This window comes from Erithacus rubecula, assembly GCF_903797595.1.
Source record: "Erithacus rubecula genome assembly, contig: scaffold_131_arrow_ctg1, whole genome shotgun sequence".
NCBI lineage: Eukaryota > Metazoa > Chordata > Aves > Passeriformes > Muscicapidae > Erithacus > Erithacus rubecula.
Window position 1 is genome coordinate 115,434 of NW_027636163.1, and position 14,894 is coordinate 130,327.

The 14,894-nt window shown below is 47.3% G+C and overlaps 2 protein-coding genes across 2 annotated transcripts; both read right to left on the reverse strand.

The window, feature by feature from the left end:
• Positions 1-1,388: 1,388 nt before the first annotated feature.
• LOC306815408 (olfactory receptor 14J1-like) lies at positions 1,389-2,330 on the reverse strand (the record flags this gene model as incomplete). The annotated part of the gene is made up of 1 exon (XM_079331969.1): positions 1,389-2,330. Exon 1 carries the CDS (start codon positions 2,319-2,321, stop codon positions 1,389-1,391), a length of 933 nt encoding a protein of 310 aa, XP_079188095.1. The 5' UTR covers positions 2,322-2,330.
• A 723-nt stretch (positions 2,331-3,053) lies between these two features.
• Positions 3,054-4,005, reverse strand: LOC306815411 (olfactory receptor 14I1-like; the record flags this gene model as incomplete). Its single annotated transcript, XM_079331974.1, has 1 exon — positions 3,054-4,005. The coding sequence occupies one exon, from the start codon at positions 4,003-4,005 to the stop codon at positions 3,073-3,075; it is 933 nt and encodes a 310-aa protein (XP_079188100.1). The 3' UTR covers positions 3,054-3,072.
• Between the last annotated feature and the right edge of the window lie 10,889 nt (positions 4,006-14,894).

Here is a 14,894-nt window from a genome sequence, read left to right on the forward strand (position 1 = left end):
ATGTTATGGGATACTGTTTTACAGATCCTCTAGAACCAAATCTCCCTGTTTGCACCAACAGCTCTTTGGAAAATGCTCTGATCCACAGGGCTCCATGTGAAGGCTGATGTGACACTGAGGGACTTCCACACAAATTCCATCCAGGAGCCTGGGTGCCCTCAGGGACTGGGACCAGGCACCTCCCCAGCCAAGGGGAAAGGACCCACCAAGCTTTGTCACCCACAGACAGTATGGTACAGCTGAACAGCAAAGGGTCCTGGGGAAATTATTCTCAAATTAAACAGGTGTCATCTCCATGAAAAGGTATCAGCAAGAGAATTATTGTTCCTACCCTGAATGAGACTGAGGAAAAAGAATGAAAAATTGTGCCAGTAATACACTACTGATGCCTGTAAATTATACCTTGATGGTCAGCCAGAATTTTTGTTTGCCAGGAACATCTCTGGAGTTTTATCAAGGATTAGTCATGAAAATTGTCATAAAAATGTAAAGACAAAAGTAGCCCAAATATTAAATCTAACAAATTGCTGTATATGTTCTCAACCAGAGGGAAATCAAAGCAGAGCCATGGTTTGCCATGTTTGTCATGGTTTGCTTTTTTAAAATGAGCCTCGTGGTGCATTTGGTGCAGAGCCCTTGAACCTCAGGGCCTGAGAGGAGATTGCACAAACGTTTTCAGGAGTCCGAGTCTGAAGAAAAACCTAAAGTGTCTCAAAGCATTAATGGGTCCCAATGCGTACCTGTTCTCCTCTCCAGGGCTCTGTTGGGAACATCCTTGAGAGCAAACTGGGAAGGAGATTGAAGCTTTCAGGTCCTGCACTGGGGAGATGCCTTTGCATGATGGAAATGCTATTGCAGAGCCCAGCTCTGTCCCAGCAGTGCCCACGGCCTGTCCCTGACTGCAGTGCCTGCACAGTTACACAGCAGGACTGGGACTGAGCTAAAAGAGCCCTGAGGCCTTAAACCAACACAGGGGCTCTGAAGGGGAGTGTGGAAGTGAAGAAAGGGGAGGTTATGGAGCAGAAGCCCTGGGTGTGCCTGGCAGTGAGGAGCACTGGGGTTCCCTTTTCACCCCAGCTCTGCACAGAGGCACTAACATTGTCGAGAAGCCAAGGAGGAAAGATGACAGGCAAACACAGCAATACCAAGTTATTTCTTTTGTGTAAGCACATATGTAGTACAAGTCCAGGATTATATAGTCTATGGTTCCCACTACAAATGCAAATACTGTATTAAAAATAGTAAAGATAAAGATTTTCTTGTGAAAAAACTCTAAAATGTCATACCTGTGCCAGAAAAAAACCAAAAAAAAAACCAAACAAACACCACAGGATATAGAGTGGGCATTAATGAGTAATATTATAATAGTGATACAGGAGAATGAGAGTTTATTTTTTCTGAGAATAATTCATGATGATTTTCCTCAAGCCATCCTTGAGCTCCTGGTTCCTCAGGCTGTAGATGAGGGGGTTCAGGGTTGGTGGCACCACTGAGTACAGAACTGAGAGTGACAGATCCAGGGATGGGGAGGATATGGAGAGGGGCTTCAGGTTGGCAGATATGCCAGTGATGACAAACAGAGAAAGCACGGCCAGGTGAGGGAGGCAGGTGGAAAAGGCTTTGTGCCATCCCTGCTCAGAGGGGATCCTCAGCACAGCCCTGAAGATCTGAACATAGGAGAAAACAATGAACACAAAACAACCAAATACTAAGGAGACACTAACAGCAAGAAACCCAAGTTCCCTGAGGTAGGAATTTGAGCAGGTGAGGTTGAGGATGTGTGGCAGTTCACAGAAGAACTGGCCAAGGGCATTGCCATGGCACAGGGGCAGGGAAAATGTATTGGCCGTGTGTAACAGAGCATTGAGAAAGGCACTGGCCCAGGCAGCTGCTGCCAAGTGGGCACAAGCTCTGCTGCCCAGGAGGGTCCCGTAGTGCAGGGGTTTGCAGATGGACACGTAGCGGTCGTAGCACATGATGGTCAGGAGGGAAAACTCTGCTGAAAAGAAGAAAAGAAAGAAGAACACCTGAGCAGCACATCCAGCATAGGAGATGGTCCTGGTGCCCCAGAGGGAATTGTGCATGGCTTTGGGCACAGTAGTGCAGATGCAGCCCAGGTCAGTGAGGGCCAGGTTGAGCAGGAAGAAGAACATGGGGGTGTGCAGGTGGTGTCTGCAGGCTACGGCGCTGATGATGAGGCTGTTGCCCAGGAGGGCAGCGAGGGAGATGCCCAGGAAGAGGCAGAAGTGCAGGAGCTGCAGCTGCCGTGTGTCTGCCAATGGCAACAGGAGGAAGTGGCTGATGGAGCTGCTGTTGGACATTGCTTCACTCTGAGCAATTTGGGCTCATTGTTTTTCAGTGTTGAAAGAAAGCATTGAGAAGCTGGACAAGTAGAATGAAATATAACAGAGGGAGGATATTTGATAAATAAATCTTTGCATGAACATTTAATTTATTTAAACACACACAGACCATGATTCCAAATTTACATAGTTTTTGAATCAAGTTAGAGAGTGAACTCAATAAGGGAAGATGACAAAATATTTAGGGTGAAAATAATCACAAGAAAAAGGTAGCAAAGCCTGTCCCCCTACTTGTAGCACTATTAAAAGCTTTGGAAGACAGGCTTGGAATGTAATGTGCTACATTGAATGCACTGCAGAAGTAAACAGAAAGATATTACCTTCAGAAATGTATCCAGGCCTAGCTTTCCTAGGGAATCCTTGAACTCCTAGTTCCTCAGGCTGTATCAGGGCTGGAGGCACCACCAAACACAGAAGTGACAGGGCCACATCCAGGGGTGGGGAGGTGATGGAGGGAGGCTTCAGACAGTGCTTGTGAAAAGATTCCCCACGAACACGTGAGGGAGGGGGCTGGAAAGGGCTCTGGCCACAGTCTGTGGCTACAGCAAAGGTGGAGAGAAAAATAAATAATAAAGGGTAGAAATAATGACGTTTATATGTGGAAAATAATTAAAACCAAAACAAAGGAGAAAAAAAACCACAACAAAATCAACAAGAAATATCAAAGATGACTCTTACTGAAAATGATTTGCAGAAATTGGCAAGCAGTTTAATGTTTCTGAACTCCTCCAGTCATAAGTGGCCACACTGCAGCCTTGAGCTCCTGGTTCCTCAGGCTGTAGATGAGGGGGTTCAGGGCTGGAGGCACCACTGAGTACAGAACTGACAGGGTCAGATCCAGGGATCGGGAGGAGATGGAGGGGCTCTTTAGGTGAGCAAATATTGCAGTGCTGAGGAACAAAAAGACCACAGCCAGGTGAGGGAGGCAGGTGGAAAAGGCTTTGTGCCGACCCTGCTCAGAGGGGATCCTCAGCACAGCCCTGAAGATCTGCACATAACTGAAAACAATGAACACAAAACAGCCAAATCCTAAACAAGCACTAACTGCAAGGAGCCCAAATTCCCTGAGATAGGATTTGGAGCAGGAGAGCTTGAGGATGTGTGGGACCTCACAAAAGAACTGGCCCAGAGCATTGCTCCGGCACAGGGGCAGGGAAAATGTATTGGCCGTGTGCAGCAGTGAATAGAGAAAGGCACTGGCCCAGGCAGCTGCTGCCATGTGGGCACAAGCTCTGCTGCCCAGGAGGGTCCTGTAGTGCAGGGGTTTGCAGATGGACACGTAGCAGTCGTAGCACATAATGGTCAGGAGGAAATATTCTGCACCAAGAAAGAAGAAAATCAGAAACACCTGAGCAGCACATCCAGCATAGGAGATGTTCCTGGTGTCCCAGAGGGAATTGTGCATGGCTTTGGGGACAGTGGTGCAGATGCAGCCCAGGTCAGTGAGGGCCAGGTTGAGCAGGAAGAAGAACATGGGGGTGTGCAGGTGGTGGCCGCAGGCTACGGCGCTGATGATGAGGCCGTTGGCCAGGAGGGCAGCCAGGGAGATGCCCAGGAAGAGGCAGAAGTGCAGGAGCTGCAGCTGTCTCGTGTCTGCCAATGGCAGCAGGAGAAAATGACTGAAGGAGCTGCTGTTGGACATTTGCTGTGTCTTGGCATGGGGATCTGTAAAAAAGTTAATCATGGAATAGTTTAGTTTGGAGAGAATTTAAATATCCCAGCCCAGCTTGGTGGGACTTTCCCCCCACTGCCTACCCAGGGCTCTGCTACCTGGAGCTGTACCTGCCAGCAGCTGCTTATCGTGCTCAGGGCTGGGCCCTGCCAGTGCTGCCAGAGCCCATCCCAGCCCTGGGGACTCAGCTCTGCCCTGCAGACCCCTCCCAGCACAGGGCACTGCCCAGGGCCAGCTCTGCCTCTGCAGTCCCTGATGGCAACATCAGAGCAACCCTGAGGAGGCTGGAAAAGCGACAGTGATTCTGCCTGTACAGCACCTTGTGCTGATTTCTCCCTTCACCTTGTTTATTAAGATGTAGAGAATTTTTTTTATTTTTTTATTTTTCTCAACCTGAACTGAGAGATTAATATCAGTGTGCTTTTTCCCATCCAGGCAATGCAGAGCAGTAATTTTAATAACAGCTCCTGCCTTGCTGCGCCCCCTGTATAATCTAATTCAAAATGTTCTGAAGTTAAATGTCATGCTAGAGGCATCACACATGAGTCCTGAACAATGCAGCATCCTCACCAAACAAGGATAACACTCCCAAGCCTTCCCAGCTGTTTCCTTCCACCCAGACCTTGTTCCCCAGTGCTATGAGCAGCTCCCAGGGCTGGCTGAGTTCTGTCCCTGCAGGCATCAGGATCCTTGCCCCAGCACAGCACCCTGGGCTGCAGGACCGGCTCTGCAGGACAGCCCTGGGCACCTCTGGTTTCTGTGCACAAGAGAGAATCAGAGAATGTACTCACAGAGTCTGTAGGCATTGGGATGTTCCGGCTTTAGGGGATCATTGCAGGAGCTGCAGCTGCCTTGTCCTGCAGCCAGAGGCTTCCTGTGTCAAGGGCTGGGAGTGATTCTGCCCCAGTCTTTTCTGAGCATCTTCCCAGCCCTGACTGATTGAAGTTCTCTGTGCCTCTGTGCTGTGCCCAGAGCGGCTGCAGGCAGTGACCCAGTACCCTCCTGAGCTGGGAGAAGAGCTGCTTAGCAAGAGAAATGTGCTTTTGAATCTCTTCTTGGTTTCCAAGGGCTCCTTCTGTTCCAGGAGCCTGGCCCAGCTCAGCAGCCGAGACACAGCACAATGACTATAATGACCCTCTCAGGGCTTTGTTGCTGTTTACATCAGACTCAGTCCCTGAGAGTGTGTTCAAAAAACTTCTCAAGAATTCAAAGTGAGATTTAAAGTCCAAAGTTTTTGAAGTTTTAATGGGTCCAACTGAGGGATATGATTGAGAAAATGTCCCCAGGTTCCAGTTAGAGCAGAACACTGGAGGCAGTGACAAACAGGTGGAAAAAAACAAGGGAAAAGTGTCTCTGATCTGAGCAAACCTGGATGCGCAGAATGACGTGTCCACATATAGTTAGGACTGGACCACATTGGACCTGAGATCTGGAAAAAATTATGCCCACTTTAACACCAAATTAGTGGCAAGAAGTCTTAGTCTGCTTTTTTGGAGCTTTGGTGACAGCAGGGCCTCACCAAGAAGTCAACTGTTCCACTACGGAACCTCAAGGAACAAAGCAGCCTTTTGACACTGTGGGGCTGTTCTATGGGGTTGCATGGAACCAAAAATCCATTTTGACACAGTGGAGTCACATGGAATCTATGGTCCATTATTATACTGCTGATCCAAGGAGGCCATGGTGACACTATGGAACCTCCTGCAGCCATGGGTGCATTGTGACACTGCAGAACCTCTTGGAACCACGGTAACCATGTTATACTACAGAACCTCGTGGAACAAAGGGTCCATGGTGACACTGCAGAACTGTTGTATGAAAACTCATGGAACCTAAAGTCTATTGTGACCAAGAGACCACTGTGGAACTGCATGGCATGTGGATCCAGGGGGCCATTGTGACACTGTGGGGCCTCGTGGCACCAAGGACATCACTGTGGCTCTGCTGGGCCACATGGTCACATAGGGTCAATGTGAAACAGCAGGGCTGTGTGGAACCAAGAGGCCATTGTTGCATTACAGGACCTTGTGCAGCCAAAGGCTCACTCTGATCCTGCAGGACACCGTGGATCCATGGAGACAATTGTGGCACTGCCAAGCCCCATGGAATCATGGAGATAGATGTGATGCTGTGGGTTCCCACAGAACCAAGGGGACATGAAAAAGGTCTGGCATGCTCGGCCTCCCATTGACCAACAGACAGGTCAAGATGAATTTGGCATGTCAAGGGCTACCTCTCATCAGCCCCTGGAGTACTGGGGCTCTGGGCTTTCCTTCCTATGGAAAACTCTCTGTCCTTCCATGTGCCCATGGCTAAAATTGGTACCATCCCTAAAAAACTCCCTGTATGCAAGGGTTTCTCTCAGACAAAAGCTGCCATGACAACCAGATATGGCTGTCTTTGGCTCTGGTGGTCAGATCTCATCTGCCCCTGAAACACTGAGTCCCTATTCCTTACTTCCTATGGAAAAAACCTGTCTTTCTCATCCAGGGCCAACGGCCAAAACTTGGATTTGGCCTCCCAGTTTCTATCTGTCCAAGGATTGCTCCCAGATAAAAGTAGCCAGAACAGAGCAGTCTGGCTGGTCTTGTTTCTCTGGTGATTTTTTAGACTATGAGCTCAATGTTATCAATTGCAAATATTTTGGAGAGGGCCCAGAGAACTCCCAAGGTGAGGTATGCAGGCTTCAGGCACACAACCACAGTACAAGGACAAAGGAGCTCTGTGCCCAGTGGAGGGAGACTGAGGACAGTGGAGGAGAGCCATCAGAGTGTTTAAAGAGCTGTTTCAGAGACACTTTTGATATAGTGTAAAACAGCTTAAGAAAGAAAGAAAGAAAGAAATAATTAATGCAAAGTGAAGCAGGGATAGTCCACACTGGATGCAAGAAGAGAGGAATTTCCCTCCCAGGGCTGGGCTGTGGTGTAACACATCCCCTGGAAAAAATCTCCTCCCTTTGTCACAACTTGCCCCTTTGGTTCCATGCAACCCCTTGATGTCCCAAAGTCCCTTGGATCCCTGGACCCCACAGTGTCACAAAAACATTTTGGTCCCCTAAAGCCCTGCAGTGCCACAGTGGATCCTTGGTTCCATGAGGTCTCGCAGTGCAGCAATGCTCTCCTTGGTCCCACAGTGTCACAATAACCTCTTGGTCGCAAGAGGCACTAGAGTGTCAAATATGTTTCCTTCATTCTATGAGTCCATGAGGAGCAGCACCGGCCCCTTGGTTCCATGAGGTCTCCTAGTGCCACCATGAATTCCCTGATGCTGCAGTATTACAATGGAGCCCTGGTTACACAAGATCCTGCAGTGTCACGAGGGACCCTTGGTTCCATGGGGCACCACAGTGTCACAATTGTTCTCTTAGTTCCAAGAGTCCCTGCAGTGGCACAATGGCCCCTTGATTCCATTGGCCCCAGGCTCTCACAAGGCTCTCCTTGGTTCTGCAGTGGCACAATGGCCCCTTGGTTTCACAAGGCCCTGCAGTGTCACAGTGGCCTTTGTGGTTCCACGAGGACCCAGAGTGTCAAAATGGACTCCTTGCTTCCATGCAGCCCCACAGTGTCACAGTGGCCCCTTGGCTCTGTGGTGCCATGTTGTACACAGTGTCACTCTGGTCCTCTCAGTTCCACGAGGCCCTGCAGTGTCACAATGACCCATTGCTTCCCCAGGGCCCCGCAATATCACAATCATCCAAGAATCACCCAGGCTGGAAAAGACCTTGGAGAGCATCAAGTCCAACCTGTGAGCCAGCACCACCTTGTCACCCAGACCATGACACTCAGTGCCACATCCAGAATTTTCCTGAAACACTTCCACACACAGTGACTCACCCATCTCCCTGGGCAGCCCATTCCAATGCCCAATCACCCTTTTATTCAAGAATATTTCCTAATGTCCAGCTTAATTGTCCCCTAGTGTAGCTTAAGGCTGTGTCCTCTTGTCCTGTCACTGTTCCCTGGAAAAAGAGCCTGACCTCCACCTGCCTGCACCCTTCTGACAGGGAGTTGCAGAGAGTGATGAAGTCTCACCTGAGCTTTCTACAGGATAAACATCCCCAACTCCCTCAGCTGATCCTTAAAGGACTTGTGTTCCAGACCCCTCACCAGCCTTGTTGCTCTTCTCTGGACACACTCCAGCCCCTCCATGTCCTTCGTAAATTGGGACCCAGAACTGGACACAGCACTCGAGGTGCTGCCAAACTGGTGCTGAACACAAGGGAAGAATCACTGTCCTGTTCCTGCTGGCCACACCATTCCTGATCCATTGCAGTTCCAGGTGTTGAACGAGGGAATTGGGGGGGGGGGGGGGAACGACAATGTGTTATTTATGGTCATCCATGAAGGGTCTTGATTTTCATATCTATTCAGAAGTCATTAGAAGATTCAGGGGTTCAATATCATTGGACATTGCTGGTATCAACCAATAAATACGAAAAAAAAACCAGAACAGAATACTTCTCCCTGCATTGTTTTCAATATAGTATATAGCATATTCACTTTGAATGCACTACTGAAATCTGTCTAATTAATCACAGAAGAATTTAAAACTTAAATTAACCCCAGGGGCTTTTCTTGTTTGGGTATTTTGAACAAATACTTTTGAGTTTTTCTCACTGAATCCCTGAACTGAAGAGGTCAAGAAAGAAGAGTTCAATATTAAGTTTGTCGTAGATTTAGCATTGGCCAAATTTCCAGTGCACCCATTAGAATTATTTACTCATTTTCTGCTGTGAGATGGGATTGGGAGGAAGGCAAAACTAGCTCAAACTTTAAAAGGTACAAAGAAAAAACTTTATTACTAGGAATTACAAGAAAAAAAAACATCTCAATAAAACTTTCCGAACATTTCTCCTCCTCCTACAACTTCTTTTCTTTCACACTGATAACATACAGAAACGGATTACTCAATTTGCCATCTCTATAAATAGCCTTTCACCCATTTACTTGCGTGAGGAGAACTTTTCATCAGTCTATGGAGATTTTACCACAAGAAAACAGTTTTCTCCCGGTGCTGTGTCACAGTGAATCAGCCATTCAGGAGAATGTAAATCTGATCACTCTGTAAAAATCCCTTCCTCAACTTACAGTTTTCCCATAACAATTTTTGAGGACCATATCAATTTATGAGGCAGCACTCACAGGCTGATGGCCTCCCCTCCCCCTTGACCCAGGGGTTTTTGGAAAATCTTATCAGGGGCAGCATTCCAGCTCTGCCATGGGCCGGTCTGGCCACTCTGGGGGGAGGGGGAAGCAGGCAGGATCTCAGCAGCCGATGGCACTGTCTAGTAATTCCCCCTTTCCCCAAGATACTCAAAATTTGGAAGAGGACAGAAACAGAAGAAATAGAAAACATAGAGAACAACAAAAAAGATACAGAGATGCACAATCTTGGATTCCAGTACTGTTCAGACAGAAATTCCAAGAGGAGGTAGGAGCAAGATGTGCGTTTGCCTAGTGGTCTGCCTTAAATTCTCTTTGGTCTTCCTGGTCCTTCCCCCAGGTAGGACTTTTGGTCATTGGGTCACTCAGGAGCTGGGCTGGGGCTCCAGGGATGAGTGTGGAGCATTGCCTTTGGTGTGACACAGACCACAGGAGCAGGCAGGGACTTGGACTGAGCCGGTGCTTTGTGTTTTTTTAAGCCCCCAGGCCTTTGTGGGTCTTCCCCCAGGTGGGACTTGTGATTGCTAGAGCAATCAGAGCCTGGGTCAGCACCAGCCCAATGTGTGACTGACTGACAGCTCATCCCGAGGAGTCTGGGACATTGATCTCATCCAGCCTCTGACTGTGACCATGGTGACACTGCAGAACCTTATAGAATTGTGGGTCAGTTGTGACAAGGACAGTAGCAGATCCAAGGACACCATGGGGACACCATGGAGCCTCATGGAATCAAAGAGACCATTGTGACATTCTTGTGCCTCATGGATTCAGGGAGACCATTGTGACTCCAGACCCCTATGGAACCAGGGGTCAAGGATGAAGCTCTGGGGCTCATAGAACCAAGGAGCCATTGTAAAACTGAAACAGGGAAAATTAAAATTAAAATTAATGAGTTAAGGGTAAAAATACAGGAGGATGCTTTAACTAGAAGGGGACTGGCAAGATTCTCTGAGTGCTTAACATTCACTGCCTTTGCAAGAACAGGAGGACAGAGCAAGGCTTCAAGATAAGATAGAGGGGCAAGAATTTGCAAGCAGGATGGAAGAGTGAAACCCATTCCAGATAACGGGGATTCCTTAGACCTCTGAGCCAGCAAAAAATGGTATTAAGGTCTGGAAAGGAACCTAAGACTAATATGCAAAGAAGGTGAGGTAAAAAGTTCAAACTGAGAGGTAGACTGTTTACTTCATCCCAGAACAACCAACAAGGAGCAGTGTGCAGTCACAAAGTGCCGTGGAGCTGATTTTAATATGAAGCAGGGACAGGGGGGATTAGGAAATGAGTATGTATCAGGTGCATTGTGCAATCCTAGTTTGTAGAGAATAAAAAGAAAGGTGCAGGTTGTCAAAGTGTGTATGTTTTTGGAGGAGCTATCCCCCCATTCACCTCAGTGCTCAATAAAATACATACCTATAATTTACTTTGTGGGTTATGAAGTTTTTCTGTGCATCAATTTGGGTGACCCCACTGCTTCCCTGAGATTTCAGGGTGGTCTCTTTTCCCACCTCTGAGCTGGAGCCGGTGCAGAATGCCACCTGCACCGACCACACTGACCTGCGCTGCATCATCTCCTGAGGCTCCAGGGCTCCAGGGCTCCCTCCCACCTCTGGGGCCCTTACCTGGAGTTTTGGGGTAACCCTGAATGTTTGAGTGCCCCCTGACAACCACCCCACCATGAAGGGTCATCTGTGCCCATGTTGACTGAAAGGATGCAACAGTGACCATTATCTTTTCCCAGCCCATCCAGGAGAGTCGGGACACTTGGGTGCTCCAAACATCACCTAGACATCCCCAAAAATCACCTGGATACACCTGGGTAGCCCCCAGTATATCCTAGATCACGGCAAAAATCACCTGGATACACATGGGTACCTCTTGGATCACTGGGTCACCCAAAACCCCTAGGCACCCCCAAAATTGTTGTCCCAAAAATCGTCATTGCTTGGACTGGGTGGACCTGGTGTCCCTAAATTCCCATTGACTTCAATGGCTAAACCCAGTGCCACAAAAATTTTGTTGCTAAAAATCTCGATTTTGGCTTCAGAATTTCCAGAATTTGGACTGAAAATGGAGATTTTTGGGCTTACCTGGAGGCACAGCTCCAGCACAGATCACAGGTGTGGGATCAGGAATTCGGAATTGTCTTCCAGGAATTCATCCAGGACTTCCACAGAACCAGCATCATGATCCTGGAAGGGAAATTTCTGGAATTGAGCCAAATATTTCCCCCAGATTTACCCAAATTACCCCATTTTAGCGCCAAAGTTCCACAAAAGTCCTGTTGAATTTAATGGATAGTCTGGGTGTCGCTAAATCAACCGAGATTTAAACAGGGTAGACCTGGTGTCTCTAAATCCCTATTGATTTCTTTAGGGTAGACTTGGTATCTTTGAATCCCTATTCATTTCAATTGGCAGGCTTGATATCCAAAATATGCCTGTCAGAAGATCATGATAACAAAAGATGGGTAACTCAGAGACATTTTAAAAGACAGCTTATTGCTTTATTGCACCAGTCTCATAGAAGAGTGAGACATTAAAGGTGTTTTATCCAATGTCATAATATCAGAAACCCTCTAATTCTTAGTTACAATGCCTCATATTAGCTTTTTAGCCAATCACATATTTCTTATGAACTTTGCTAACGTCTTGTATCACCAATCATTAATTGCTTTGCTTCCCACAGTTTTGCTGCCATGTGCATTTTTCAACCAATCATATAACACTTCACAAATTTGTAATGATACACCTTAAACTTCTAACTAACTATCCAGCTAACTAACACCATCCTGTCACCCAGACCATGACACTCAGTGTCACATCCAGTCTATGCTGAAACTCTTCCTGGGACAGTGACTCATCCACTTCCCTGGGAAGCCCATTCAAATGCCCAATCACCTTCTTTGTGAAGAATATTTAGTAATGTCCAGCCTAAACCTTCTTTGGTGAAGCTTTAAGGCTGTGTCCTCTTGTCCTGTCACTGTTCCCTGGGGAAAGAGCCCAACTCCACCTGGCTGCACCCTCCTGTCAGGGAGTTGTAGAGGGTGATGAGATCTCCTCTGAGTCTCCTCCAGGATAAACATCCCCAACTCCCTCAGCTACTCCTCACAGGACTTGTGTCCCAGATCCCTGACCAGCCTTGCAGCCCTTCTCTGGACACGCTTCAGCTCCTCCATGTCCTTCCTAAATTGGGGGCCTGTGGGAGTCCAGGGTTTTTCCCTGGCTCCTTTGGGGGTGCAAAAACTCCCTCTGGCAGACCCCTCAGAGACCCCCAAGTGTTGTCCAGGAGCTGCAGGGGCTGGATTTGGCTCCTTGAGAGAATCTGCCCACATTGAAAGAAGAGACACAGAAAATAATGATGAGTAGAGTGTAAATTAGAATGTTAGAATGTAGATAAATAGGTTTTCTTGAATGTTTATGATAAGGGACACGTGGCCAAGATTGAGAATTTGGGGGGTGGACACTTTTTCCTCCTTCTTCTCCATGTCATCCATGTTGGGTGACACGTTGGCACTCTTGGATTGGATGGGGTCAGGGCTGGAACATTTAATAAAATTGTATAGTATTGGTAAAATTTTGTAAACATGTAATACGTAGTACTAACTATATAAGATAAGCCCTGCCTTCACCAGGCAGATTCCACCATGGATGCCAGGCTGAGCAGACTACTGCTGGCCAGGCAAAAGGTCCCAGAGATAAGAAATAATAAACAGTCCTTGGGAAAAGAGAAAACCGTCTCCAGCAGTCTCTCTTCGGTGGCTTCGGGGAAAACCAGGGTTTGAACCACCTTCGTGTCCCTCTGGGGTGATCTCGGAGCAGAGGAGGAACCCCAGACTGGGACAGGGGCCCAGAACTGGACACAACACTTGAGGTGCTGCCCAATCACTGCTGAGCACAGGGCAAGAATCACTGCTCTGAGCCTGCTGGTTGCACTGTTCCTGGTCCAGAGGAGTCTGAGGGGTTGGATCAGGGAAATGGTGAGGAGGGGATGGGGATGGGGACAAAGTGTGATTGATTGACCATCATGAAGGGACTTGATTTTAGTATCTATTTAGACGGCATTAGAAGGTGCTGGGGGTCAATATCAGTTGGACAGTTCTGATATCCCTCTATAAACAGGAAAAGAACCAGGAGAAATCACTTCTCTTGGCATTGTTTTCCATATAGTATATTCACTTGAAATACATTTTTGAAATCTATCCAATTAACCACCAAAGATTTGAAAAATTAAGTTTTCCCCAGGAGCTTTTCTTAAGGGTGTTTTAAACAAATATTTATGAGCCTTTGTCACTGAATTCTGGAACTGAAGATCTCAAGAAAGAAGAGGCCTCTGGAGTAGTAAAATTCATCAGCATCCTCCTAGTGGCTGAGGATCCATCCTCATCAGAGCAGGAATGATGGAACAGAAATAGGAACAGGTGACTCACTGGTCACCCTCTGATCTCATCTGCTTACCTTACCCACTGACCACATCCCACTCAGCACCCAAATGACCATACCTCCAAAGATCAGACCCACTGACCATAACCACTACACACACTCATTGACCACACCCATATCCTACTAACCAGTGCCAACACCCCACTGACCACACCCACTGACCACCCCAATGACAAATTCCATTGACCACACCCCCCTGACCAACTCAGCGACAACCCCTCCGAAAATACTGAGCACATGCAGTCATGATTCTTTCTGCTGTCTCCTCTAAGTTATTCAAAATTCCCCTTCTCCAAGAGCTCTAACTGCTGGCTGCTTCCTTCTCCTATTTGACCAGGCAGAAATACCATAAATACCCCCTTGTATCTCAAATACAAAGAGTTAAACTGCAATGGGAGCCTTATAATTAATTTTACCAAGCTGGCACCATCCCCAGTCTTTTTCAAAAATATCCAAATTCTCCTGCTTTAAACCTTACCCACAGACTGGACTCACTATCTCAAACTGATCACGTGCTACATCCCAATTATAGGATCTCAGGAATTCCAGGGCACACCTGGGGCACATAGGTCTCCTTTTATTAGATATACAATACCATCTCTTGTTGCACCCTCTACAGAGGAGAAGGACCCAACTTGGTTGTCACCCTGGTCCACAATGAAAAATCATCCGCCCACACAAAAAGCAAGGAGTTACCCTTATTAGTCCCCACTGTTGTGTGTTTCTGAAATTATACTCAGCTGGTGTTAATTCCCAGTCAAAAGCCAAATAATTACTTGTTCAAAGATAGCCCTTTCAGAAACTGTCCAGGAAACACCCAAGCGATGAGCACCTGTCAAGTATTGCTGATTAAGATAACCAGAGCCATCAGGAAAGCTACATCTGAATGCCGGCTTCCCATCAACCGAGATCTGCATTCACCAAATTCATTGTTTCCCAGACATGGTTTTGTCCAGCCCCATGCAGAGAAAGACTGCATGAATATGTGCAACAACAAAAAGAAAGACCTCTGCTCCAGGCTATGAAAAACTGTATAAAATCTGGATTGACCAAGGTGGCTTTGTGAGCACTGGGGGATCCGATGTGATAGAGGTTGGATCAGAGTGTGCTCACCCGGCGCCGATCCCGGGCTCAGTGTTGTCCCTTTTTGATTGTGGGTAAGGAGAACCGTATTTCAGTGGCAAAATAAATTATCGCTTATTCTAATTATATTTAATTCGGCTTAATCTCGTTTATAACACCCTCATCTACAGCCTGA